General features: G+C 37.4%; 2 protein-coding genes across 3 annotated transcripts in view; one reads left to right on the top strand and one right to left on the bottom strand.

Moving 5' to 3' along the window:
- Positions 1 to 4,391: 4,391 nt before the first annotated feature.
- Positions 4,392 to 18,295, bottom strand: coro2bb (coronin, actin binding protein, 2Bb). Its single transcript, XM_066667873.1, has 12 exons — positions 18,159 to 18,295; positions 15,793 to 15,993; positions 12,930 to 13,046; positions 12,604 to 12,753; positions 9,719 to 9,883; positions 9,194 to 9,310; positions 8,591 to 8,699; positions 8,285 to 8,377; positions 7,274 to 7,386; positions 7,020 to 7,110; positions 6,803 to 6,942; positions 4,392 to 6,348 (listed from the first exon to the last, which is right to left on the bottom strand). Exons 1-12 carry the CDS (start codon positions 18,171 to 18,173, stop codon positions 6,223 to 6,225), a joined length of 1,437 nt encoding a protein of 478 aa, XP_066523970.1. The 5' UTR covers positions 18,174 to 18,295; the 3' UTR covers positions 4,392 to 6,222.
- A 4,671-nt stretch (positions 18,296 to 22,966) lies between these two features.
- Positions 22,967 to 25,532, top strand: part of itga11b (integrin, alpha 11b) — a 38,259-nt gene continuing 35,693 nt past the window's right edge. For both annotated transcript variants that reach the window (XM_066668193.1, XM_066668192.1), the window contains exon 1: positions 22,967 to 23,072. In XM_066668193.1, coding sequence (XP_066524290.1) covers positions 23,024 to 23,072 — 49 coding nt within the window. In that variant the 5' untranslated portion in view covers positions 22,967 to 23,023. The remainder of the gene's footprint in view (positions 23,073 to 25,532) is intronic.

The raw sequence follows: 25,532 nt of genomic DNA, 5'->3' as shown, positions 1-25,532 counted from the left end.
TATTTTTGCTTCTGTTCATGTGCCCTCAAGTCTTTCACTTTGTTTTCCAAGATTGAATACTGCCTTAAAATCTGATCATTTGCCCCAAAGTGTTTAAGGCAAGGCAAGTTTATTTATAAAGCACCTTTTGTACGCAATGGCAATTCTACATCCTTTACAAAACAATACTGAAATATTACAGTAAACGTATTACAATTTTAAAAGATTTAAAACATTTTAAAAGCAATATTATTTGCTGAGTAAATATTTTAGCTAGCTACCAGCTGATTCCTGTAGATAAGGCAGCAAAATACTGCATTTATAATGTTGTGGAACAGCATTTGATTTACATTAACATTAGAGAGTGAGGCTGTGTCCCAAACATCACACTATAGAACTTTACATACTACACCACAGAAAACATTGCTATTATTCAGTGTAGCAGTGTGCAGTTAGGGTCATGGACAGAGACTAAGGTTAACTTACTGCATGTTTAGAGTGCTTTCTCACACCCTGAACACAGCTCATATTAACGTTCACTAACTGTCAGATCCTCCTCTGTTTCCCTAAAAGTTATATACAAGCCACTTTTATAACTGTAATTCGCCGTCATTGTTATGTGTTGTGCTCTCGTTACTGACCTCAAGCCCAGATCTAAGAGGTAAAAACTAACTTTATAAACCAGACTCTGATGGGGAATCGGAGGCCAGTGAAGCTGATGTTTGGAGCAGCTTTATATTTGAAAAGGTGCCTTAATGAAGGCTGAAAGAATACCCACGTTTTCTGACTCGTAGCCAAAACACATTAATCTCTGCGGCACATTTTCAAAATAAAAGTTTAAGTATAAAAGCATATTTTGGTTCCCAACAGGCTGTGTTTTTTTCTGGGGTCCCATCTAATGCTCTTTTGTGAGTGAGTGCTTTATACTGAGTAAGCTTTATAGGCAAGACAGAAAGGCATTAGTAAAGATGGGCTCATTAATAAAGAAAAGATAATTTCTTTAGATTCCTTGGGCCCCACATGCAATACCTACACGTCACACTTTGAGAAACGCTGAGCTAAATCCAGTATTGTCATGTGCTCAGCCTGGTCAGATAACTTGGCTGGAGTCTTTCACATCAATTACTGGGGTGACAGGAGGTTGATAGATTCATTCCACCTTGCATACAATTTGCTTACACGGCTCTTTCCAGGGTTTACTTTATTGCAATCCTTCATAAACATTTTGAAATAGTGAAAATGCACACACCTCTCTTTCTGGAGAAGAGAATGTAATGTACCTTTAGGGAACAAAACTGGACTTTTAAACATTGTTGTACCTTTAAAGGTACATTTAAACTGTTTGTACATTTAGTGACCAACAATGTATCTCTACGGCATAGAATTTTGACCTGTAACCACCACACCTTACTGGTGTTTCATATTAAAGTTGCAATTATTATAATAAGCAATTATTGCATCTTTTCTCAAGAAGAACCTCCTGTTCTAAATGGGGTGTCTGGTCTGGCAGCCTTTCATTTTTTAAACTGACTAAAACGAGCTTCTTGCTGCAGAATAGGTACTTAGGCAAACTATAAAAAATTTATACTAGGAATCTGACACTACAAAAATATTCTGGAACAACGTACTCAATTTTCTGTAAAATGCTGAACAGTGGAACGTATATTCATAGTAGATGCTACATCCTTCCATGCATTCTTTGACTTCAGATGAGCACAATTAAAGACAATTCATGGAAGAGGATATTTCGCCTTGTGCTTCCTGTCCGTGTAAATTCTTCAGGTTGGGTCTGCATTACAATGTCTCATCCAACAATGAAGATGTTTTTTTAATCTTCCAGATTTTATACCAGAACTAAGGAAAATCTCTAACCTCCAGGGGACGATTCTGATAGACTAAGCTTTCCTAGAAATATCTTGCAGTGAATTCAAAACATAGTGACCAATGCTGCTGACAACTTGTAACACATATTGTATTAGAGTGAATGTTTTACTAAGCCTAATGTGTCTACTTAAGTAAATAGCACTGATGGTGATGACCAGAAACGGAATAAAGGACATTCTTCATTAATTTTCTGAAACTGATTTCTCCTGAGGGTCATGGAAATAAGGAACAAATGCCTGATAAATGAACATAATCTCCATATCCAGTGTACACTTAAGGACCTTCACATGCAGATATTTGTACAGCATATCAACTACTATTCACAATGCAAAAAATACACATTACTTCCTGGTTATAAGAAAAAAATATTATGAATCTTAAGTAATAAGGATTTTCACCACTTGAATTTGTCTCAAGGGAGGAAGTCAAAAATGTAAACAGGAAAAACATTCAGGTTATATTAACAAAACAGTGCCAGAGTTATTAGTACATGTGTCAAAGTTAAAAACCTCAAAGAATAAAGGTGGGTGTTATCTGACCCTCATACATTTACAAATAATTTATATCTGAATCAAAGATATGTATAAACTAGTTACATTTAAGTACCGTATAATCTTACTGCATGTAACTGGACTATGTGAGGTCACTAATTTTCACACAGTGTGAAGAGCAACTGCTGTTGAAACACTATGCTAAAGAAAACAAAAGTGATTAGTGTATGGTATCATGGTCAGAACCAAAAATTCTTAGAATTTTTCACACTAAATCATTAAAAAAAAAAACAGCTCTATATTGAGTAAATATACCATGGTGAATTTATCAACAGACATGGTCCAAAAATAGTCAAAGTGAAATGAAATCATGAATGAGAGATTCAGTGGAAGCTGAGAGACAGATGCCCTAATACTTGCAGTAATAATAATTATTTTAATTATTAAGTATTTTCACCTTAAAAAAAAAAAATTCAAGCATGAACTGATGTTCTAAAAATAAATGCAAGTATCATTTTAAAATATTAACACTTTCCAGTAATAGTTTTGCTACTTTGTGCTATAAAAATTATTAATTGAAATTTGTATATTAGGGCAGCACAGTGGCGCAGCATATAGTGTCACTGTCGCACAGCTCTTGTGTCTGTGAGGAGTTTGGTGTGTTCTCCCCGTGTCCATTTTCCTCCCACGGTCCAAAAACACACATTGGTAAGTGGATTGACGACTTAAAAAGTGTCTGTAGGTGTGAGTGTGTGTCACCATGTGATGGACTGGTGCCCAGGGTGTGTTCCCGCACCCTGTACTGGAAAAACTGAAAATTGTTTTATAATAATTTTTTTGTATTATGTACAATTATTTTCTGGCTCTGTTTTGTCCCATACAGCTTTTTTTGGCACATGTTACACCTTGTCCTTGATAGTTTTATTCATCTAAATGTATTAAATTACACAATCAGAGACTTGTCTGGTGGACAAATAGCTCATAGACAATAAAAGAATCTATTTTAGGTAAGAATTAACCACATTAAACCACATTAAACCTATTAAAAAAAGTGTACCCAGAAATTACAGAAAATTAATGGTTCACATCGTTCTGACAATTGCTTTTGCAGTATGATTGCAATGTGAACATTATAGAGGCAGCAGCATGATGTTCACTGCTCTACTCTTTACTCAAATAGAGGTGAAAGCCACCCACTCAAAAATGTGATTAAACAGAAAGCTTTCATATATTATCCTGCAGAGTTCTACTTTCTCCAGCTCTGGAGTGGGGGTGAAGGGGGTGTGGGGTAGCAGAGAAATAAAGGAGAGCAACAGAGAGATGGAAAAAGAGGAAGTGAGTGAGTGAAATAAAAAAAGGGGAGAGAAATACAGGCAGAAAAGGACAGACAAAGAAAAATTGTGACACAAATAAAAAGAGCATAAAGCGAAGGGAGGGAAAAAGTGAGGGACAAAGATATGGAGTGAAATATTTGGAGTAGTGATAGGCTTTATCAGACTGCACTTGACAGTACATAAGTCTGAGCAAGGCCTATATAATAGAGGTTCATTTAAATTCAATGTTAAACTCAGTTTGTGTTGAGGTAAACATATCGATGGTGCCCAAGACAAGGTCACAATCAAGTAACTTGTATCCAAGTGCTTTACTCTTTTAGAAAAATACAAAGTTTTGTGTTAATCTTAGAGTAAAGTGGCATTGTCCCTCAATATATTGAACATTTGAGTATAGATTTTCACCAAATACAAACTTCCAAAAAAAAATTGGGAAGCTGTGCAAAAGTAAAGTAACAGAATGCAATGATATGCGTAGGTTAATTGAAGAAAAAAAAAGGGATTACGATTAGTGTATAATTTCACTGTCAGAACTCAACCCAAGGAGGCTTGTTATAAGTGTAAAATTCAAAAGCCATCTGTGATGGTATGAGGAGGCAATTGTGCACAAGTTGTTACTTGCACATCTGTGAATGCACCGTCAATGCTGAATGATATTTACAGGTTTTGGAACATTCTGCCATCCAGACACCATTTTCTGGAAATGTCTTTATTATATTAGCCAGACAAAGCCAGTTCACATGGATTATAAAAGAATTGTCCCATTGTAAATAAGAGTTGCTAAACTAGTTCTGATCCATTGAAAAAATCTGGTGAATTATGAAATAAAAAAAATAATAAAGGAGACTCAAAATACTGAGCAGTATAAATCCTATATCAACCAAGAATGGGGAAAAAACATTCCACTTTCAAAACCTTGGTCTCCTCAGTTCCCAAACATTTACAGAAGAGTTGATGCAGCCCAGACACTACCCCATTCCCAGTTATTTTGGATCATGTTACTGGTGTCAAATAAAAAATAGGTCAGTATTTTTTTAAAAAGCAAACAATATGTCAATATCATTTAAAAGTTTAAAATGTTCTTTGTTCTTTTTAAAATTTTAATACGTTTTTGGAAGTTTTATATATTTTGCACATCAATGCATTCTGTTTTTATTTACATTTCGAACTTTCCTGGAAATGGGGTTTGTGAGTTAAAAACCTAAATTAAACTGTTTACAAATGAAGAATAATTGATTATTCCTTTAATACAATAACCTGATCAAGCCGGCTCTGTGTCACCAAGGTTTTGCCTTAAAAAAGCATGCAGCCTTCAGAGCTGTCTGAGAAAGAAAGCAAATAAATACAATGATGAATTAAAATAATTCATAAATCACATCAGTAAAGTACTTTGAAATCAAGCATAACAAAAACAACAATTTGGAATCCTAAGGGGGATAAGCTGTTATGGTCTGATTTTAAGCAGCTATGTTCCACCACACTCCAGATACATTTTACATGTTTAAAACATTTAATCTTCATTTGTCACGGGGATAATACTTAACAACCTCCAAAAACCAAACACAAGTGTAACTATGCAAGGAAAAACATTAATCCATAGTCAGTGTGTTGTACTGTGTGTGTGGCATAATATTAGGAGAAGATTAGGACACATGTATAGGATCAAATACATTTTATTCTTCTGTGACGGTGAAAAGTTAGTGCACCCATTTGAGATGTGGAGAATGTGATGACACAGCAGTGTTACTTCACTGCCATCTGTAGGTAATGGCCAGCAATTCTTGTCTTTATAGTGAGTGACTAGAAACATATTCTTATGTAAAATACAGATACGTCTGCCCTTGTACCTGAATATTTTCTCATGATAATACGTTTAAATCTACCCAAGTGCATTAGCAAGAAAAGGAGTTTTCATTCCTCTTTTGCATGCAATTTCCTTTCGTTTCATTGGTGCGCTGCTCTCACACCAATTCAAGCTTTAGTATTTTATTTTATACCAGACCATTATAGAATTATAAGAATAGATTCATACAGAGTTCAGTACCTTTGCTGGTTGATGCTTAGTATTAAGACGTTCCAATGCTGTTCTACAGGTCACTCAGTATTAGATTTTGGAAGGTGCTTTGAATCTAGTCACTATTTTACTCAAGTAACAATGCTTTTACTTGGTTATGAATTTAGGTTTATCATGACTTCCCATTAACAGAAGCAGAGGCATACATTCACAGTTGAATTACTGGCTTATTCCTAACATTAAATGATAAATATAGCAGTTGTGTGATATGTGTTTTTTCATAAAGCAATCATTTGACTCTGACCTTCGTAGTAGTATTAGAATCATGACCTCATACAGATATCTACAATCAACCTGTTACCATTAAAAGTCAAGTAGATATCAATCAGTCTAGTGCTCATCTGCAAAATTATATCGTATTACAAATTGATATGGGATTATATTTATTTCCACGTTTCAGATGTTGCCATTTGTGGCTTTTGTGGTTCACTTGGAATGCTTGCTTAGAGCATGCAGTTAATCTTTAATGAGTCACATTCTTCAAGTTGTTAAGTTCTAGTTCCAACTGCCTGATTTTCTCATCTTTATCACTGAGCTCCTTCTGTAGTCGTTTCAGTTCATCCTGCTGCCTGTAGAACATCCTTAAAAACTACAAGAAACACACAAAATACACACACACATACAAACACCAAACACACACACAAACACCAAACACACACACACAAACAGGCACACACAGAGAGACAATTAATATCACGTGTAACATGCAGGTCATATGTGCCACAGTACTTTTTTATAAAATTGTTTTGGTTGCTTAAAACAATTGGTGTGGGTTAAAGGCAGCTTATAATCCTGAGATGGCCTTTCACATTTTAATAATAATACACCAAAATGCATTATCAATACTGTAAATATTTAAATAATACACATATTTAAACAGGTGTGCTGCCCACTACTAACTCTAAACAAGAATAAAACATGAACCATTAAAAATCTCTCTAGCAGTTTTTTTTTATAAAATTTAATCAAAAGTAAAAAAAAAAAAAAAGTTGATTTTTAATTTTTTTTTATTTTGGGATAGTGACATTATCTCACATACACACCTCATTGTCTGTTTTGTGAGAAATATTCTCTAGCAGGTCAAGACCTTTCATTGCCAATGCTCTCCTCTCTCTCTTGGCAGCTTTAGGTCCAGCAGGGTTTGGTCGCTTATAGGTCTCCTTCAGAGATATCAGCACTGGTCCTATGTGACATATACACATGTATAAGGGAAATAAATCATAATGATGTGAAATTCTGTGGGATAGAACATCTATTTACCTCTGTCTATCCCACTGAGCCACTCTTCTGCAGAGAGAGCTGGCTCTGCACCTGCAGTCTTTGGGTAGATATCCTCTTGGAATTTCTCTGCCTGAAACAGCAAATGAATGTCATCTGTCATGTTGACATTACTCACTAAGTCTAAATTCAGCTCAACAGCAGCACTGCACTGATGTTATTAAAACTGGAATATCTGGCAAGCTCAAAGCTTTATATAAACCCCAGCATATTATTTGAGTCAAGTCCAAACTCACTCTGCGTGGAACTATCATTGAGATGGGCTCCACTAGACCTTTCAGAGTCACCAGTTTATAGAACCGGTACACTTCACACTCTCCCACATCTAGGCCCCTCTTTGGCATCACACCTAGGAAGAGAAAGAAGCTATATTAAAACAGGAATCGTTGTTTAACTCACTGATTTTTTTTTTTCTACTTGAGACTTATATTACAGTGTACAGGTCAATGAAAAAAATAATTCCTATTATGTTCTCTAATTGTTGAGCAGTTAAATAGTATCAGGCCCAGATGTACTCCACTCAGTGAGGTTTTTGTTTTTCAAATAAAACTAGCATTAACTTTGCTTTATGCCATGTTATGCAATATTCTCTAATGCAGGAGAGTTAGAACTGACAAAAAAAACATGTTTTGTTTTCATTTCATTCATTCATTCATTCATTCATTCATTCATTCATTCATTGTCTGTAACCACTTATCCAATTTAGGGTCACAGTGGGTCCAGAGCCTACCTGGAATCATTGGGCGCAGGGAATACACCCTGGAGGGGCAGCCAGTCCTTCACAAGGTAATACACACACACACACACACACACACACGCACACACATTTACAGACACTTTTGAGTCACCAATCCACCTACCACCATGTGTTTTTGGACTGTGGGAGGAAACCAGAGCACCTGGAGGAAACCCACGCGGACACAGGGAGAACACACCAAACTCCTCACAGACAGTCACCCGGAGCAAGAATCGAACCCACAACCTCCAGGTCCCTGGAGGCTAGTCCATAAATTGAGCTATAGGTAATGATTTAATCTTAAATAGATTTTAAAAAGTATGTTTTCTTACAAATCATACCTGAGAAAAAAGAGACAAGTGCTCAGCAAGACACCCAGATTAGCTAAGTTTTGAATTGTAGCTTTTAGCTTTTGACTTTATCTTCCGAATGTTTGTGCGTGCGTGTGTGTGTGTGTGTGTGTGTGTGTGTATGTGTGTGTGTGTGTGTGTTGGTGTTTGGTTTCACTTACCAAGGCCTTTTTGTGGAGTGGGTGAGTTGAACTCCATTAGATACTGTAGACAGGGCTTCTCTTGCCTGACTTCATAATATCTGATATTACCATCTCCCTGTGAACCACAGTGGAAAACCAAACAATCCAAGAGTTTCCAATCTTTTCTGTATTTCCAAACAGTTAACATTAAAACCTTATGCATAAGTGAGACATAACTGCTACTGATTTAATACAAAGTGATACTTCTTTGTACCTCAGTGCTACACAGTTATGCTGCACATCAGGATATTGTGATTACTGTGTAGTGTATCTAAAAAGTAGCACTTGCCTTGCCTGCCAGGTACAGCATGTGTGTGTCTGCGTCATAAAAAGGGAAAAGAAGTCCAGACAGCCCATCAATCTCTTCCTCAGTTACTGGCACAGACAGGTTCTCCTACAGAGACACATACATATTTGAAATCATAGTCAATTGAGTTCTCAATTAAGATTCTGTGCAATATCTAAAATTTATTGTCACAAAGTGGTTGTTTAAAATTGAAATTATCTATTAAATTGATTCTTTTCATATATTATCAGGGAAAACCTCAGCAAGGGAAATTGATTCTAAAAGATGTCTTAACAGTAAAAATTGTAAAGGTCTGCCCCATCCTCTGTTGTGTTCTTGTCTTGTTGTTTTGGATGTCATTTGTTCTCATGGTTTACCCCCAGTTGTTTAAGGTTTGGTTTCTGTTAGTTCAGCTGTGCATTTCATTTATTTTCCTGCATTTTATCCTCTTTGTGTCTATTATCCACCTCCAGTATAGTTTCATCCTTGAAGAATTGTCTTTGGTGTTCCTGTCAACACTAAAACACTTCTTCTAAATTTAGAATAATCTTTGTTTTTAAACATACGTTGTTGTTATGTCACTGCTCACGTTTTTAACTCACCTGATCCCACAGTGCAACCTGCCTTGTGTTCCACTGAGACACTCCAGTGGTGAGCACACGTTTCATGTTGCCCAGAAACACTACTCGGCCGACTCTGTGACGCTTACAGTCTGCTTCCTGAATACACACACAGACAGCCTGGAAACATTCTCCTGCAGTAGATAAAATCTGAAAGTGTGCAATTCTGACCAAGGTCCTTTATCAGCTGTACAAGCAAAGGATGTCATTAATACGGTCCCCATTGGTCTTAAAATGTTTGGCCACTGGAAAAATGAAAGTCCTTAAAGCTGGTGTTTGAAGAGTCAACAAGCCAATCAAGCAGTCATCTTCTCTTTCAATATGCATATGTCAGCACATCCTCTACAAAGAACTAAAAGTAAAATATTTGCTTTTTGCATAGGCCACTTTCTTTATTTTTCAAGAGTTTTCAGATAAATTTGCCTAAGATGTTTTCATCGATGTAAAATCGAATAGCAGCAAGAGGCTTTTTGTTTTGGTGCTGTGTGTCATTCCTAAGAAACCCACCTGGAGCACTCTTCCTGAACGTGCATCCATAATTCTGAGCTTTCTGTCCTTACAGCTGGTGGCCAGCAGGCTTCCATCAGTGTTAAATGACATACAGAGGATAACGTCTGAATGACTGTCAATCATTCTCACGGCCTTGCCCTCCTCCAAGTTCCAGATAAAAATCTTTGAAATAGAGTGGAAACCAAAAAAATAATAATTATTTTATATTGCATTAGAAGCAGTAGCTACAAAAATGTACTGTTAGAAGGTTTTTTTTTTACAAGCACTGTAATAAGATACGTTTAAGTAGTTTGCATGAGAACACTGTTTTCAGGGATAAATGTTCCCTATGAACCAATCCTTTGACGAAGACATTATTTATCCTTTTATCCTGTTTTCCTGTTATTCATCCTTTTAAACCCAATTTATAAAACTGTCACATAGGGATCTAGTTGAGTTTGCACCATGGTGTAAACTGGGGCCTGATGTTTAATGTGAAGTTTTGTGAAATAAGTGTTGCTGTTTGTATTTAAAGGCATTCATTTGCACTTCTATCCAGCGATTTTTGCTTGTAGATTAATATGGTGAAATAGCTCCATTAGTTCAGCAGGATAGTTAGACATGGAACTGAACAAATTGCATGCACATTGCTGCACATCACCATCACTTCTCCTAAAAACTTGAGAAAGGTGTTCCTCCAAGCATCCAGATAAAGATAGGAAGGTTCTCAAGTTGGACCAATGTTTGGAGCAGTAACTTTAGAAGCTTTTGTAGTTTGGGTGACTTTAAATTTTCTTGGATATTTTGATGTAACTATGATGTCAAAACTAACAAAGAATTCAAAAATAACAAGTAAATTAATACCCTCATTACAGGCTGAAGCATGTTCTACAACCCCAATTCCAATGAAGTTGGGACGTTATGTAAAACATCAATTAAAACAGAATACGATGATTTGCAAATCCTTTTCATATATATTCAACATATATTCAGTTGAATACACTAAAATGATGAGATATTTAATGTTCACCACTTGGCCACAGTTCTGGTCTTACAACTTCCTGATCCAAACCTTCCTTTCTGGAGGAAGTAGATGCTTCAGACATAGGCATAGGGGCAGTACAGTCTCAGTGCTCGGCTTCTGACAAGAAGAATGGAGACACTGGCTAGAGGGGGCTAAACACCAGTTCCTGGTCTGAATGGACCACAAAAACCTGTCTTAAGTCCAACAGGCCAAGTGCCCCGTCAGTCCAGATGGGTGCTTTTTTCTGGTTTGATTTCATTCTCTCATATCGACCATGTTCTAAGAACGCTAAGCCTGATGCCCTCTCTCAGTAGTCCCCCATGGGGGACATTCTGCATTGTATAGGGACTAGAGTAGCAATGACAGAGGCTCTATTCTCTCAATTACAGGTCAGTTGGGCTTCACATTGATCTTAAAGGTGTACTTTTAAGGTAAGAATACTACCTAGTGTTGCTTTAACTTTGATCCTACTCTACATTTATTCTCTGACACTCACAGTAATGGACATCCTTAGCTTTGTCTGTATTACTTCTTCCAACATGCATGTTGTATGTTATGATGTTCACATCCCTGATAATGGAGTAGTCCTTTTTGAACTATCACTGTCTCTCCATTCCATAAAAACGCACACTCTTTGTAGTATCACTTTTAGTAAGATCTGTAATTCCTGATAGTCCTTTTGCTTTTGTGAACACCCTTGACCTGTTTCCTCTTCCACAGACTCTCTTGTCAGACATCTTCTGTGTCCCTGGGCAAACTTGATGTTGATATGCTAAGTGAGCACGCCCTTCTTTGAACACAAGTTGTGACTTTGTGCCACCCTGCTCCTTGGTTTACTGCTAAATGAAAGCAAGAGACTGCCAACTGGAGCACCTTATTAACTGACACTTCATGCAGTTGCTTACAAATGCCATATTCAGAATTACACAATATTACCAATAGCTGTCTCCTCTACAAGGCCTGCAAATAGTTCTATTTTAACTCTTATGACAGCATTTTGCAATGACTTCATTGTGTCCAACCCACCACCCTCGACCCTATTAAAGCATGTAAGTCATCACTATGCCTGCTCATCAACAGGATTATCACTACCTCCCCTCAGCTCAGGAATTGTTCCTCCCAAGAGTCTTGCCTGACTGGTACACAGTTCAAAATGACCATCCCATATTAAACACTGCTTTCTTTAGTAAGATACTTCAACATGTAATCTTGTACTAATTCAAAGAATACTCAGCTTCCAGGCAATCCACACTTTCTACCTCTGGATTTATTTTGTCCTCTGAGGCCCGGCCTGGTGACCTCTATCATCTTTAACATTAATAACATAACACTGCTCTTTCCACTTGAAAACCAATGCTAGACATCTTTTACTTTCAGTAACTGCAACCCTTATTCATGCCTTTATCATATCCAGACTGGATTGCTGCAACTCTGTATTGGTTAGGCTCCCTGCTAGTAGTCTAAGAAGCTCCAGTATGTGCAGAATTCAGTGGCAAGAGTTCTCACGCACATCAGACCACAGGAACATATCATTCTCAAGTAAAAGACCTACAATGTCTCTTGGTTCAATGTCACATACAATACAAAATCCTCCTATTGGTTTTTGAATTTTTAAATGGTTTGGCCCCTGATTACCATTCTGCTTTTTTGTCCAGACACTACTCTTCACATTTGCTCCAATCTGCTTATGCTCATTTGCTCTCTTTCTCCTGCCAAGTTACATATTTTATATATTTATATATTTGCCCACAGCTTTGTGGTATTTTATTACGAATATGTCATGCCACATGAACTGATATTGATATAAGGAGAGATGTATTACATTGTAGTACAAAAACAACTATAAGTTACTTGAGGTGGTTTTGGATTTCATGGTTACCTTGTTGTCATATCCAGCGCTGAAGAGTATTCCACTGCATGTGGGGTGCCATTCTATGAGCCCCACCCTCCTGCTGTGTCCGGTCAAAACCAGTAGAGCTTCCGTCATATTGCGTCTCAGGCCTCCATCAGGAATCTCCCAGATCCTCACCTGACGTCACCATCATGATCATGCGCATCATCATCCATACTGCCATAAGTTTATTAAACTGTATAAATCGTCGTTATCATCATCAGCAGTACACAGCATTGCTCTCACCTTTTTAAACAACCATCGCTATTTTCATCATGCATTTTCCACATGTAAAAATATAGTATACAACTCACAGTGCAGTCTTCTGAGCAGGAAGCCAAGATATTATCCCTGAAAGGACTCCATTTGATGTCCAGCACACTGCCCTGGTGACCGCATACCTTTGGATGATGAGTGTCTACCCGACCTGTCTGAGGCAATAAAATAGCATTGGTCAATATTTCCATTAATTTCAGTTCAATAGCAGAATATCAGTGATGTTAATGATGAAGCATGCTGCACTTCCACTCACTTTCCATAAGGTGACACCCTTTCTCTTAAATGAGTTATGACTGGTTTGCTTACCAAAATCCAAAGATTCCAAAAGGTTGCACATCAGGTTTATCATTAAACTATTCTGTATGTATGCAAAATATGTAAAATAATATCTGGATTTGCATTTTTTTGCATATTTTAATATTCTCTCTGAGGTCCAGTTATGAAGATTGTGTAGATTTATGTATAACCAAAACCAACAGATTTTTATATAACTTGCTTACAACCTCTCCTTATCCTGACATATTCAGCAGTGTTTTTATTCTTGTCTATTTGCTCTCATCTGTCTAGCTGATTAGTATGTTTAAACTAGCTATTTCTTTATATACCTATTTTTTAAAACTATTCTCAGATCACACACTGCTCCATTTCATAGCGACTAGTTGGGGTTAAATTGCTTATGGGATGTTGTGACATTATAAATACAGTGAACTCAAAACAGCTCACTTTGCTGTTTTATTTCTGAAAAATGAATGGTATTGATTGGGAGAGAATTATTTAATTTTTAAATACATCAGTAGTTTTTAAGCATGTCAGACACTTTTATTCAAACAAAGGAAAGGATATTATATTTTCCAAGATAAGGACCATTTTATAAATAATACCTTGACAAATTGTATCAACATCTACATTTTTAAGCAAAGTATAGATTACATCTGACCATATCACAGTTACACCACAAGGACATCCAAAGAAAAAGCGAGGCTGTGCACATTCAGAGATGGTCAGCAAGATTTGGCCACATTCCTCACAGGCTGAACCCTGCACTCAATTACACACATTTTTTTGGAATTTAGATACAAAAGCATATACAGTTACATTTACACATGAAAGCCAAGTGTAAATTCAGCATTGTGTTAGATGATCATGATTTAGCAGATGTATCTTACCTGGAGTTAAATTAGAGTAGTATATTTATGTAATCTCTTATTGTAATATAATTTTGGAAAATATGTATAGCCCCATATTAAAGAAAAATCAATATCTCTGTAGTTTCTCCTTGGCCATGAGATCAGTTGGAAAGACTTCAGTCAGCTCAGTTGTATCTCCTCTTGTGTTTTAATTAAGTTCTCTGATACCATCCATTTTTATCATGCTTAATTCAACTAAACCAAAGACCAAAAGCTCAACCATTTCTCATCCAAGACTATGATGGGCCACTGAGCCTCCTGAGACAAAATTTCCTTGTGGCAGTGCTGGTCACATTGGAACACAGACATATCAATTGTGTCACTTTTCTGCTTTATGTAAGTCCTGTAGTTGTGTTCAGAAATCTGCTCTAAATGGGCTAAACGTGTGTGTGTGTGTGTGTGTGTGTGTGTGTGTGTGTGTGTGTGTGTGAGAGAGAGAGAGAGAGAGAGAGAGAGAGAGAGAGAGAGAGAGAGAGAATAGTGACACCATTCAGTATCCAGAGAGAATGAAGGAGCTGATCTGACTGGATGAAAGTCACATGGCTGATTCTCTACCACTCTCGTACATCTCCATTCTTCACTCAGCAGCCACGCCATGCAGTCAATACAATAAGCCCAAACACATCTATGTGCACTATTTGGCTTAAAGTTTGTGGATAACTACTCAGTCCACATTACTGAAATCTCATGTATTATTAATGAGTGTGCCCCTCTTTTTAGCCCCTTGTCCTCTAAACAGCTTCTACTCATCTGGGAAAACTTTACACTCGATGTTACAACATGTGCTGTTAAGATGTGATGGCATTTAGCCCTAAGAGCATTAGTCAGGTTAGATTCTGATGTTGGGTTATTAAATCTGGATTAAAAATGCTAATTCAACTAATTTTGAGATGTTCATCACTCCAGAGAATGCAGCTGAGAGGTTTTATACCCCTCTAGCCCACATATGATATTGGTTATGGTCACCTTAGGCTCATGTGCAGGCATTCTGTCTATGATGTGGTTGCTTAGGTGAATGTCAGTGTGCAAAATGGGTACAACTTAAAGTAGCTGGATTCACTATTGGGTTGTCTACAAACATTTTTTCCAGTATGGTCTGCCAGTGTACATAGATTAGTCAAACATTAAACTGAAAAAATTGTAGTGTGATACTCTGCATAGTGTAATGCAGCTATGGTTGTGCAAGGTCCCTTGTGCATTGTGAAATTTTGATCTCAAGCTATAGACCTATTTTGATCTGAGCACCTTCACAGCTCAAAATGTTTGCAGCATTATTTGTATGTATCTAGTGTACCATTATGTTTATTTGAAGTGGTATTTAGGACACTACATATGTGTCTAAGGTATTATGTAGGGTTGCTTTCCTGAAGAATGTTTTCATTGTAGCACCAGGACTGCACAACGTTTTGATGGGAAATTATTTAATTCAAGAAAATCTAATCATAGACAAATCTTAATACCTGTCTTCGAAACTGATCCATAGTGTTTTTTTTTTCTTAGTGCATTATCATGGTAATATAAGGTGAAATAAAAATCATATTAATCATATAAGTTTTGTATCAGCTCATGTCTTTTTAAAAGTTAAACATTTTCATGTTTTTAATTTTCAAAGGGCACATTAATATTGAGGTTCATCACAAATACTTTTGAAGGTTCTAATATGTTAATATGAGGAGAATAAATGGTGAGTGAATGGTAGGTATTATTTTACCTTGTAAATTGGTATAACCTGAAAAGATCCTCCTCCGGATGTTTCTGTGACGACAGCAAGAAATTTGGGATTGACGGCACAGAAGTGGTTGTCATGAACGCTCCTGGTGATGGGAATACCGTCATAACACTCTTCTCGACTGCTGGCTTTTCCAAACACATTCCTGAACTTTGAGCTTCTGTAAGTCGGCCGCCATGACATCTAACACAAAACAAAGTGAAGATATATTCTGGCATTATTTTCACACTTTTTTTTTTTTTAAAATGTGAAAACACATTTTGAAGACACTCCTGTCACTTGATGTTACAAATGTTGGTGAATGCAGCATTGAGAGTCTTGCCCAAGGATTTTTTAAAAGTGTGGTGTTTCTGTCCAAACACGGAATCCCCAATCTGCTGCGTGGAAGGCAGTGGTGCTACCTACTTATACCAATCACTACAAGTTACAGATGAATATTAAGACCTTTGGATAATGTATTTTATAGTAATACCAATTCAGGACCAAACTTGTTTACTTCCAGTCATGCTTATTGCCTTTATCACCTTGATTGCTGATGCTCTGGCACACCAGTGAATGGTTGTTGCTGAGCTGATGAGTTGAGTCAGGCTTGTAGAGATCAAGCAGCAACATCGTGAAGTGCAGTAGAAATCCAGGCCCAAAAGTGAAAACATTCAGTGTACAACACAGCCTCTGGATGGTGTTCCTCTTTATTTAGCCATAGCAGCAGGTCATATTGTACAGATTTTAATTAATATTTGTTAAACCCATTTTCTAGCAGGTTTTTATATCAAGTAGGTAAATACATTAGTTATGTAGCCCCTGCCTTCCTTTGGGTACAGCTTACTCATAATTTGTGCCAGAGTATATTAAAGGATTTGGGTTTTTGTGCGGAGAAAAAAAAAGATCTAAAGGTTTATTTTTGTATACAGAGCACAAAGGGATTTTGACAGCTTCCTGCACCCACATGTTCATCACATCTTCCATCAAATGATGCAAAGTAGGCTATGTGACCTATTTTTTTCCTCTGGTGATGAACACACTGATAGGATTTGTAGGATGAACATGTAGATGATGTTGTTTCTCCAGCCTAAGCTGCTTTTTTGTTTCAGAATGTCCAATGTTATCATGGTCACTGGAACTCACAGTGCTCCTACCTCCATATTGAGGATTCTGTGGATTTTCAGAGTTTGAGGTTATTCATCTTACTGAAACAGCAATGTAAACACGGAGAGATAGATACATCCGTACACTCACTGTATGGCCTTCTCATACAACATTTCTTCTGAAATGAAGGGCATCTGTAGGGAGTATGCTTGTTTGCTTCAGTAACAGACTCCACCTTTCTTTAAAGGCATCAGATCTAATGTTGTAACCCTTTCTGTAATGTGTAAAATATGTAGCCGTACAGCCACAAGAATCAGTCACAATCAGTAAAGTCACACACTGATGTTGCGTGATTATTACTGGATCACAAACTGCACTCCCAATCATACAAAATACACTTGAAAACTTCAGAGAACACAGTTCTACTGCTCCACAGTCCAGTGCTGCTGTGGATTTATACAACTGTAACCAGTGCCTGACACTGAGCTTGGTGATCTTAAAGCAATGTGCCGCTGTTTCAGATCATCCTATTTGATTCTATGAATTTCTGTGGGGATTATATTATAAGCTGTATGCACCATAGTTTGTCTCTTTGTGGAGGATACAGTTAAAGAAGCTGAATTCACTGATTATACATGGTTTCCAAAAACCTTTGGGCCTAGAGTGCAGATCAATATATGATATAAGTGTATAGATGATTAGATTGTAGTGCATTTATACATTGGAAGGTTAAAAAAAAACACACAAGCTCAAAACTTCTGTTAACCTCACTAAGATATAGTGTATTGCACAGTTACGGTTAGGCTATTGTTTCTGGTCATTTCCTGGTTAGGCTTCATGGGTTTCCTCCTCTTTGTCTTAGCCAACTCCCAGAGCATACAAGCACATAGAGTTAGTAATCCACCAGGGATTCAGACATAATGGGAATCCACTGACTCCCTCTGCTCGACTCAAACAAAAAGGAAACTTAGTGATATAAATAGTTGTATGCACCATAGTACACCATATGCTTTACAGTAAGAAAGCCTAAGGAATGTGATTACAAGCCATGAAGCATATATTTGTTTCATGTATAAGAGTACTATGTGTCAAATCTTTATTGGAATAAGTGTTTACAATTAAAACAACAACAACCACTATTACTACTGCTACTACTTCTAATAGTAATAATAATAATGGTGATGATTGTGATGAAAACTATTGATGATGAGGATGATGTTGAGAATAATTGTAATAATGTGCCTGTAGCATCCTCCCCTTACCTTGACTGCTGGCATGAATAGGGTTTTCAGTAGCTCTAGGATGATACTAAAACCCACTGAATCCTCAGGTTGAAGGATGGCTAGTCCGGTGCCTTCTGTTCACACAGTCAGTAGCTGTCACTGCTTCTGAGGTTGTTGTGGCCTGCTGTGATGTAGCTCATGCACACACATTCTCACACACACACACACACAAACACGCACACACGCTACAATCAACAAGAGCTCCTCCCCTCTTCTTTTCTCCTTTCTCCATTTTTGCATACAAACCTGTATGCCCAAGTTGTGAAATGACATGTAAGTAATGCTGCCTGTCTGAGCAACCTCACCCTATACAGGGTAAACATTGTGCCATTTCCTGCAATTATTTATCAATTTAGCAGTTCTACTTGCCATATAGGTGTACTTTGCAGTTTTACAATTACAGACTGGGCTACATCTGAACAGAGAGAAAGGGCACTAAAAGAGTATGCAGAGCAACAGATAGACTACAGTACAGAATTGCAAGAACTAGATACAAAAAGTACAAGATTTAAAATGAGTGTAGAAACAATGAGGTCATTTTAAAGTTTTGGCTGATAGGTGTGTATGATACCTATGAAACATGCTTTCAGAAAATGGCAAAATGGTTATGTTGTATATGAATGGTTATGGTTATGCTGTATGTGAAGCTGCTCAGGCTGTATTACTTCATATATGTATACGTACACATAATTATGGGTGTAGTCAGTTAAAATGTATCTTTAACATTCCATACAACCAAATGAAGCACAATTATTTATAGAGCAATTAAATGTTTAACATTGAAATTTGAGTGAATGATTTATAAACATCAATAATTACATTAGTACTCTTGAAAACGGTAAAATCGTTTGACTATGTAAATAATGCTGTAAATAAATTACACAAGCAATTGATTATGGATTCCTATCATCTTGATTCCCCTGTGCTGCCCTCATGTGGATGTAAGTGCAACTTCATCATTGCTTTCCAAATTTCTATGCCTTAAAGATCAAATATAAAGAGAAGCAGAACTGAAACAGAGTCTTTGCTGTGCCTCTTCTGCACAGTTTAAAACACAATATAAGCCAAACTTTTCAAAGAACACAGTGCATTCTGCTTAGAGCCTTCTGCTGTTGATTTAAATAAAATGTTCACAAGACATGTGTACAGCCATGACTCTCATTAGGATGTGCTTTTTAGGACATTTGCAGACATTCTGCTGCTGCAACTATATAGTCTCTCAATGTTTCCCCTTTTCAGCAGCAGAGCATTCTTTGTATATTTGTTCAGGATGTACTCTGAAGATCTCTGCATGATTTGGCTCACTTTGTGTGATTGTGTGTGCCAGCGCATGCGTGTATTCAGTCTCAGTGTGCTCTGTCTCTCCGCGTTGTCTGAATTTCCCCGCACCTCTGCTTCATTCCTGTCATCGTTAATTCTCAGTGTGTTGATTTTGGATTAAGATAGATTTACTTGTAACTCAAATGAATGGGGACTTAAGCATTCGAGTTGGCAACTTGGCACATGACCATGGTCCATGGATGTAATAAATTACACTTCTAAAATCAAACACATGGATACTGGGGCAAATAGACTTTAAAATGGAGAGGTTTCACAGGCTCCAAAGGCCGATTTCTTCTGAGGGCTATTAGGGTTGCAATCAATATGATTTCAATGCCCATTCAGGAATGGCAAGGAAGAACTAAATGGAAATGAATCGAATAAGACTTTATTTCACCACACTACTGAGGTTGAAGAATATAGTGTCAGCCCCCCAGCTCTGCTTCCACACCTGGTTTTTATTAACTTTACATGCATGTTAGAGTATGTAGAGTCCTGCCAGTGCTTGAGGATAAACACTCACTAAATTAAGACCATGCAGATCTGTGCTGGTGAACACTGGAAGCCCTAAAATCTCCTAGCAGTAGGAGCATCTCTATCTGGCAAACTGCATGCTACTGCAGCCCAGGTCAGTTCGGCAGCTGTTTGGCTCTTTAGCACAGCGTCTGCATCAGTAATGCACACCAGCTCCATTTGGTTTAACTTAATGCAGCTTTTCTTTTTTTCTCATAGTTGACCCAAGACTTTGTTTTTCTGGAAGGAAATGGAGGATGGTTTATGTATGTTTCTGTGAGACAGCTTTGATGTCATCTCTAATGTATTTAAGGAAATTTGTCACATTTTTGGTGAATTTGACGCATGCCCATTCTAAGTTTGACATGTGGTTTAATTGTCACTCTCTGGGCTGTGATTGCCATGAGCTCATATGGCTCTATATAGAACTTACCCTTGTGTAGATTGTTGTTTATTGGATTAACTTTTTAAACCATTGCTTGCAGTTGGATGAGCTTCAGTTCTTCAATAACTGTGGTGGCCAGCCAGACGATCGCGATCGACAGGTCGATCTCCAAGACCATGCAAGTCAATCACAATTAATTATGTCTGCTTCAGGTATCACATTTAATTTACTATAGCTGTGTCATTCTGCATCTGCAGTGGTTTGCAAGCTACTTAAGCAGGGACATATAAAGCTGTGGTCACACAGGGTTTGTTTCTGTGAATACATGCAAATTTGCATCTCTGAGCAATAGTGCTGCTGCTCTGTCTCTGCCCTCTCTGAGCCGAGCAGAAGTTGAAGCAAATTTTTTGAATACTTTATTCAGCATGTACAGTTTTGGAATGCTGAAGCAAATAACAGTAAGCTAATATTGCATAATGTGCTGAAGGAAAAACAATCGAAGATTTCCCATGAAGACATTAAAAAACAGAAAGCCTCAAGCACTAAGTACCACTACAGCCAAAACTCAGCTGTACATATTAATGAAATAAGTAAACCATTTAATTAATTTATGTTATTGGAGGTGATGCGGACATACACAGCTTTGTTTTTTAAGTAGCCTAAGCCTGGCATTTACGCTGCTAGATCTTTCATTTTTTTCAGATTTCAAAAGGTGATTTTGTATGGAAAATGGTTGGTGACCACAGTTATATAATATATCTGTACATCTATTCTTATGCAGGATAATTTTGGTATGGATTCCTCACACCAAAAAAGACTTTGGTTTAGCATTCAAAGAGAATTTACTTATCAGATGGAACGGAAATGTCTTCTTTATTACGAAATTAATTAATAAAATACATTTAAAACAAAAGTGAAACTTGAGAGGGAAACATGGTGGTGCAACAGGTAGTGTCACTTTCACACAGCTCCAGGGTCCATGGTTTGTGGGTTTGACTGTCCGCGTGGATTTCCTCCCACGGTCCAAGAACACACCTTGATAGGTGAATTGGCGACTCAAAAGTGTCCGTAGGTGAATGTGTGAGTGTGTGTTGCCCTGTGAAGGACTGGCACCACCTCCAGGGTGTATCTGTGCCCAGTGATTCCAGACAGGCTGCAGACCCTATGGATACTTTTGAGTCACCAATCCACCTAAGAATGCATGTTTTGGGACAATGGGAGGAAACCAGAGCATCCAGAGGAAACCCATGAGGTCACAGGACGAACACCTTTTGAATATTTGAAATGAATATTTCAGGGTTTAAAGAGTAACTCACAACAGCAGAATGGCACTACATTTTAGCAGGTCTATTTTTCCTCTTGATTTAGTCATGTGACGTTTTAAGTTTTAACAAACAGTTCTTCATAGTGCAGCTGTAAGAATTAAGTTCTCGAATGCTGTTAAAATTCTAATGCCTTCCTGAATCTTTATGGCCGTTTACTGGACTCTGGCTCTTTGAAATCCTATGAAGTTTCTTATCGTAGCTCATCCTTGTCTGGAAACACTTTCAATCCCTGACTCATGCAGCTCAGAAATATCTCGGTGAATCAGTGCTTTTGTGTGGTTACAGCTACTGTCTGCTCTGCCACCTCCAGGATATTGTCTGTTTACTAAAGTGTTTAATGTCCAACAGACACGCTCTATCTAATGGGTTTGTTTGTGATGAACCACTGTGCCCATATTTGGAGAATAGAACCAAAGTGTTCACTTAAACAGGTTTTAGTTGCATAATTTACCACCTATTAACGCAAAGAATGAGGTTAAACCACACACATACAACATAATTTTTAGAATATCATCATCCTCTTACAAAAATAGACGGTAGAGATTGATTTACATTGTTTCTGTTTTGGGTTTTTTCAAAATTAATTATCAGCATATTTATTGTTTAATGAATCAAGGTTATGTATTATGTGTTTTTAAAAAACACTTTTAATTTGCCTGATAATATCCCTCATGGACGCATGGATGTGGGTTCCCGGAATGTAGTCAATGTGTTTACTGAAATTTGTGAAGCCCAAGGCACTGGACTGGTTAAACGTTCCATGGCTCAACATCTGGAGAGTTTCCCCTCATTTCATTGAAAGAGAGAGAGAGAGACAGAGAGAGAGAGAGAGAGAGAGAGAGAGAGAGAGAGAGAATTGTTAAGGTGTAGTTACATTAAAAGCAGTAAAAGAAGAAAGGTAACTGGCACTGCTCCATAAAAATGTCTTTAAAGAGTAAATGTCTTCACCACTCGCCTCCTGTCTGAGCTACATGAACTTTACAAAGACACACTACACCCCACACCTCCCACCTATAAGGTGTGCATGTGTGTGTGTGTGTGTGTGTGTGCGTGTTGGGGAATGGAGTGGGGGGGTGCTATGGGATCATTTAGACCTCTAGTAGTATGTATGTGTGTGTGTGCCTGCAAGCCTTGTTGTCATTCAATAGTGTGCTGTTTTAGTGCACCTCCTTGCAGATGGGAGCCACTCCTCCCCAGATTTAGGGCTGCTGTGGCAGTGCAGTTGTCTCAAGAAGACCAAACATTTTGCAAGAAGCGGTGCTTACCGATTCACACGCGCTGACCTATGCACATACATTCTTATGGAGTATTTTCCCATCCTCCTGCTTTGGACCTGCTTCCTACTCCCAGGTAAGAGACATGATATATGCATCTATTTGAACTGGACTATGTGTGATTATGAACAAGAATTTAGCATGATTTGGAATTTAATACAAAACCTGACAGTGTAAAGCAAATGTACAAATAGACAGGCTGCACAGAAAAAGTGCAGGAATAAACAACATTGTAATAGTGCAGTATCTTTGAAGAAAGGTGCAGTTTGGCCTTATCAATATGAAGTTAACCATCAAAACTAGGTTAAAAACAAGTACTACTACGTTTACTGTATATTTTGTCTGAACTGACTGAGTGGTAATTAGCTTATCCCCCAGGTGGTAATGTAAGGCTGGGGCTCTGTTCACAGCAGTGGGGCCTGTAGAAGTAGAACTGATCATTCTTTACAAGTTCATATCAGTGGCATTCATGATTATCTGTCAGTCCTCTGATATAGTTTTCAGAATAAATATGGAAAGATCTTTGCTGTGTAGATATTAGATTTTAGGATTGGCACTATGTGCCAAGGCCTATGGTGCAGGCATAAATGGAATGTACAGTGAGATGCTGTGGACATATACACACTACTGAAATATCCATATTCAGAAGTGGATAATCAGCATAGACCAGCTACCAGCAAAACCAGCACATGTTGTGTTTTGGATGCTGGTGCTGTGACCCCTCACTTCAGCCACGGTTAGAGACTGTTAGAGGCTCAACCAAGTGTTAAATGAAAATTAAAAACTTCAGATTAGCATTAGGAGTAGGTCTCCAGCTTTATTTTAAGTTGAGGTGTTACATGCATCATCTTGGACAGTCTCCAGAGGAGAGGAGACTGATTTTATGCAATTATGAAATTGCCCCAACTACAATTTACAAATTTTACATAGGTTGGAGTATGTATTTACAAAGCCAGTATTTACAAAGCATAAGCATTTCTTGGATCTAGTTATTTGAAAGCCAGTATACAGCCACTTTATTTTAAAAAAGCACCTGTTTCTCTGTGAGACAAATTGCAAAACTTGCACCTGTTCAATGACAGGTCTTATCAGGTATGGGTGGTCATTGAGAAAGCTTAAAACATGCCTTTATGCACATAGGCACATTGTGCTTTTTGAGGTTTTCCAGAAGTCACTCTATAGAAGACGTATGACCTATTCTTATTTCTTTTAGAATTATTAATATTTTCCTTTGATTCAATAATTAACTGAAATGGGGGTCGAGCAATATGATCATACTGTGCTAACCAACTAAATCAAGCACAAGAACGGAATGGAACTCTATAGTCTATGCTCTTTTATTCAGCAAGGCTAGTTAGTTATGTTTGCTTAGTTACAGTTTTGTATGGTTTTACACCTATTTTTGAGATACTACTTTATGTTTTTCTACTCATGGTTTTTGGTTGTGTTTTTCCATTGGGCCCTTAAGTTTTAGAAAATCTTAGTTTAGATATATTTGATTTTTTTAACAAGGCGTTGATAACCACAGATTGTGGTCACATAATTATTTGGTGTGTGGGCGCCATGTTGGTGACTGATTGTCTGGTTTAGCATGCAGCACTAATTTAACCGAATGAGAAAGATGGATAAAGAGCTATATCCAAATCCTCTCTCTGTGCTGGACAGTCTTACAACACACAAAAACACAGACACCCACTGCCTTTGTGTGTCAGAGAGGTAAAGAATCCCACAGTGTAGCATAATAAGGAGATAAAAACAGTTCATCTTGGTTAGCCACATTAGCATTTTTGTCAAAAGCTCTAATGGAAAGCTGTTAGCATGTCAGACTCTAATACATTTCTCTGCTCTTCTGTCTGTATCAGAGTGAGTTATTCAGACACAGATCATATACAAGCTTCAGTAGTCGTCTTATTTGACTTGTGTGTTGTTTAAGTGTGTATAGGAATGCAGACACAAGCCACATATTCAGTTGTCTGTATTTTCCCCTGTTTAGAGTGCAAATAATCTGATCCTGCTGTCCCTGCGCTCTGAGAGTGGAACAGATTTTTGGAGGATAATGTTTTAGTGCAAGTATCTGCTTGAATTTTTCCTCTGGTTTGGCTTACAGTTTATTAAAGTAGTTCTCCTTGTCTGAAAGTGTGAGTGATTAGTGATAGAGGTTTCCATGCTGCAGCAAACTACACTACCCACACCCTCCGTAGCTCACAGTCTGTCGTACAATAACAGTTTATGCATTCATGTATGTAATAAATAATTTTTATAGAGACATAAGGTTCAGGTTTCCCAGTTAAATTAGTATCTAACCGCTACCTGTATAATTACTTTTATGATCTGTCATCTAGGGAGTATGACACAAGTTTGGACTGCAGCCTGAGGTCCTTTAGATGAATGTTATGCAAATAAATGAGTCAGTGATCCATGTTATATATATATATATATATATATATATATATATATATATATATATATATAAAAATGTAACATCTGTATGAAGACTAAAAGTGTTGACAGAAACAATAATATGTCCCCTGGATTG

The sequence above is a fragment of the Hoplias malabaricus genome, chromosome 4 (genome assembly GCF_029633855.1).
Source record: "Hoplias malabaricus isolate fHopMal1 chromosome 4, fHopMal1.hap1, whole genome shotgun sequence".
Taxonomy (NCBI): domain Eukaryota; kingdom Metazoa; phylum Chordata; class Actinopteri; order Characiformes; family Erythrinidae; genus Hoplias; species Hoplias malabaricus.
This window is presented reverse-complemented; position numbering and strand designations above follow the sequence as displayed.

What these genes read in the sequence shown, in the direction of transcription:
- coro2bb (XM_066667873.1), bottom strand. An exon ending in GTTCAGGAAGAGTGCTCCAG is followed by an intron (nt 9,311 to 9,718) that starts GTGGGTTTCTTA and finishes GTGTGTATTCAG; the next exon opens with GAAGCAGACTGTAAGCGTCA. An exon ending in CTCACAAAACAGACAATGAG is followed by an intron (nt 6,349 to 6,802) that starts GTGTGTATGTGA and finishes TGTTTCTTGTAG; the next exon opens with TTTTTAAGGATGTTCTACAG.